Below are 3,672 nucleotides of genomic sequence, written 5' to 3'. Positions count from 1 at the left end.
TCTATTAGCTCTCATGTTGCGTTTAATGACTGCCAAATAAATAAGACATGCTTTCAACACACATTTCGCTGCTGCTGGATATCCGTTTGATGTGGTGTACTCAGGATCTGCTGCACCCTCCAGGCCTTCACCTCCTCTGTCGTTAAGGAGGCACTTCAAGATATCGACTGCAGGAAAGCAGCTGGGAAGATAAACTGCACCCTTACTTTTTAAAACTCTGCGCCCCAAATATTGCTGAACAAATTACAAATCTCTTTAACCTCAGGTCTGGAAACCTGCAGTAGTCCCACTGCATGAGGGTGGTGATAAAAGTGATCTTCAGAACTTTCGGCCAGTTTCCAAACTGCCCTGTCTCGCTAAAGTCCTGGAGTCATTAGTTAATCATCAGCTCATCTTTCCTCTCAAGAAATTCGGTGTGCGGTCCACTCCGACCTGGTTTCAGAGCCCAACACGGTACTGTCACTGCTATTACTTTGGTTAAACATTATATTGTATCTGCTGTTGACGAAGGGAAACATTGTGCTGCCCTCTGTTGATTTATCAGAAGCATCTGACACTGTTGACCACGCTACGCTCCTACAGAGTCTGCGTGATACTGGTTTTGATTATAAGTCCTGTAAATGGTTTCAGCACTACCTGCCAAAGGGGGGTTCCACAGGGTGCAGTGTTGGGTCCTGTCTTGTTCACACTTTATATAAACAGTATTACATCCGTAACAAACTGTATTGCTAATGATGATACAGTTCTGCACACTCAGCCACTGAGATACTACAACAAGTCTTTGACAAATTGCAAGATGCACTTTTTAATTTGAAATGAGTCCTGAATGCAAGCAAGACTAAATACATGTTATTCTCTAGAGCCAGAGATATTGTGGACGATAGTTTGTTTATTACCACTATGAATGGAAAGTATCGAGAGGGTTTCAGAGTACAAAGATCTTCATTTCAGTTTCACATTGACACAAGCTACGAGTTCAGTAGGAAGCGGATAACCGAGGCCGCCTTCTTGTCTGACTCGGACTGTGGTGATGCTATCTATAGACGCGCCTCTGCCTCCACTCTTAAACCTCTGGATTCAGTTCTTCACTCCGCCCTGAGATTTATCAACCGGTGACATTTATTCTGCTCATCACTGCATCTTGTCTCTACTTGATGAGACAACTTGCCACAATATATCACCTCCTTATTAAACTGGTCCCACAGTCAGTATCTGACTCCATCTAGTGGTTGGTTGATGCTCGATGTGGAAACTGCAGCAGGTTTCTGTGCTGAACACACACTTGGAACATTTTACAACACACACTGAAACTCAGCACATTTGTACCTGTAGGTCAATTTAAAACCAGGATTACGAACCACTCCGCACGTGAATGTAACAGTTTGTAACTGTTCTGTTGCTGTTTCTTTTCTCGGTATTTATTTTTTGTGTATTTATTCTGTTTTGTTCTCGACGTCAGTGAAAATGATTTAAATAACGGAGGTCACGAGCCACTTGTCAGCAACCGCCTCTTTAAGACATGTAAAAGCTTCAAAATTCCCCAGTGGGGCATTTACTGAAAATCTCATAAGCTTGTGTTCCCCACAGACGTTATTCAGGCGTCTGAAATACCGGAAGCCCAAAGACTTGAAACACGCTAACTCCTTCCTGCGGCTCGATACATGTTGCAGAAAATGGCCGTTGTCTCGTTCTGTAGACGCAGTTTTGATGAACAGTCGGTGCTAAACCCCCCCCCAAAACAATCTCAGGTGCTTTTTAACCTCATGACTCAGACAGGTGTGTGTATGCAATGACAGGAAACAGGAAACAGTGCACACCTGTGAGGAAATAACAGGTCCCACGCAGAGAGTGCTGCAGGTGCTTTATTTGAAGCGGTGTCCATGTGAACGGTATTTTACAGGCTCCCCGCCCCCCGACAGGCCTGTCCTGACCTCCACTCCTCCTCTCAACACACAACAACTCAAACTCAGCTCAAGAAAATCTCACCTGACACCAAACCCAAAGCTCTGAGCCTCACACAGCTCAGAGAGGACACGTCGTCCTGTAGAGGACGACTGCGGTTAGAAACAACACCAGGCTCATTAAAAAAAGGGTCGTTAACGATAAGTAGACACGTCAGACCTGGAGGGGTGCGACCGGAAAAGGCAGAGAGACAGGCAGCTCCAGTGTGTGAGGCAGGGGGGCTGCAGGACCCCCCCCAAAAAACTAATAGTCTCTTATACACAAAATAGAGTTGTAAAGGCAGTTTGTTACATTTCACATTATATCAGCTTGTGTTGTTACTCTCCATACTTCATAATTAATACAGTATGTACACTGCTTTGTTGTACTGGTACGTATTATACTCTATTTACATTTCTGTCTATTCACAAACATAAAGAACTCCGGCGGCCATCAGCCGACATGTAAACACAGAACCAGTGTGTCTCTACATATACACACTAACGCCGCCTTGCATATGTGTTTCATGTCACCTACATGTATGTGCTTTGCCAAACATCAGGTCATGTGACTAAACCAGGTGCACGGGCGTGTCTGACTCTTCCCTTTACTGCAGTCTGTCAAACACTTTAAAATACGGAGGCCTACGAAGGTCAATAAAAGGACCGAAGAAGAGTTAGTAACGGTTGTTGATCAGGACTCGAGCAGTAAGTAGTCCTCGTTCTCAGTGGCAGGCAGCATGAGCTGCTGCTCGTAGTACAGACTCTTGGCGTAGTTGATTTCTTGAGAGATTTTGATGGCGAGACTCTCACTCTTCACATGGACCTGCAGAGAGGACGTTACACCATTAGCTACTACAGAAACTAAATTACTAGCTTTTAGTAATTAGTAGCAGAACCTAAACTCCACTCAGCTGTGCTGTGTTTAAAGAGACAGAGACAGAAGAAGAGGGGGGTGGGACACATGGACCTGCAGAGACTGCCAGTGAAAGGGGGGTCTCACCATGGGTTTCTGGTGGGAGGGGCCGGGCATGGCCACACCGCTGCTGGTGCTCTCAGCCTTCTTGGTGAGCTGCACATAAACCTTCCCGTGATCCTTAGAGACCAGGCAGTGGTAGAGGTCGTCGTACTTGACCTCTAGGAAGATGGCCTCGCGGTCCACGTAGTCCCCCGGCTTCAGGAAGTAGACCGCTTTGGAGGAGATGAGGACGCAGTAGCTGTCGATGGGCTCCACGGCGATGAAGCTGGTGTGAGAAACAGTGGAGGGTCAGTGTGACGGAGCTGCAGGACATCAGGGCGCTCGACTCAGAGTGGAAACGAGCGAGACTCACAACTCAGACTGGATGCTGTCCGTCAGGCGGAAGAGCTGCTCCTGACCGTCGGCCTGGGTGCTCGAGTGGCGAGGCAGCAGACCCTGAGGACCCTTACAGCAGCGAGGCTTCCTGACCCGCTGCACGCCGAGCCTGCACACACACAGGACGCACACACACACACACACACACACAGGACGCACACACAGGACGCACACACACACACACACACACACAGGACGCACACACACACACACACACACACACACACACACACACACACACAGGACGCACACACACACACACACAGGACGCACACACAGGACGCACACACAGGACGCACACAGGGACGCTTTGCGGGACGCACACACACACACACACACACACACAGCACGCACACACACACACACACACAGGACACA

At 47.8% G+C, this 3,672-nt stretch overlaps 1 protein-coding gene across 8 annotated transcripts in view; it reads right to left on the bottom strand.

Annotated features, from left to right (window-relative positions):
• Nucleotides 1–1,844: 1,844 nt before the first annotated feature.
• Nucleotides 1,845–3,672, bottom strand: part of vps13d (vacuolar protein sorting 13 homolog D) — a 52,035-nt gene continuing 50,207 nt past the window's right edge. For all 8 annotated transcript variants that reach the window (XM_044212781.1, XM_044212782.1, XM_044212787.1 and 5 more), the window contains 3 exons: nt 3,272–3,403; nt 2,944–3,184; nt 1,845–2,766 (listed from right to left, as the gene is read on the bottom strand). In XM_044212781.1, coding sequence (XP_044068716.1) covers nt 2,635–2,766; nt 2,944–3,184; nt 3,272–3,403 — 505 coding nt within the window. In that variant the 3' untranslated portion in view covers nt 1,845–2,634. The remainder of the gene's footprint in view (nt 2,767–2,943; nt 3,185–3,271; nt 3,404–3,672) is intronic.

The sequence above is a fragment of the Siniperca chuatsi genome, linkage group LG10 (assembly GCF_020085105.1).
Source record: "Siniperca chuatsi isolate FFG_IHB_CAS linkage group LG10, ASM2008510v1, whole genome shotgun sequence".
NCBI lineage: Eukaryota > Metazoa > Chordata > Actinopteri > Centrarchiformes > Sinipercidae > Siniperca > Siniperca chuatsi.
Note: the sequence above shows the minus strand (reverse complement) of the source record. Positions and strands in the feature narration are given on the sequence as shown.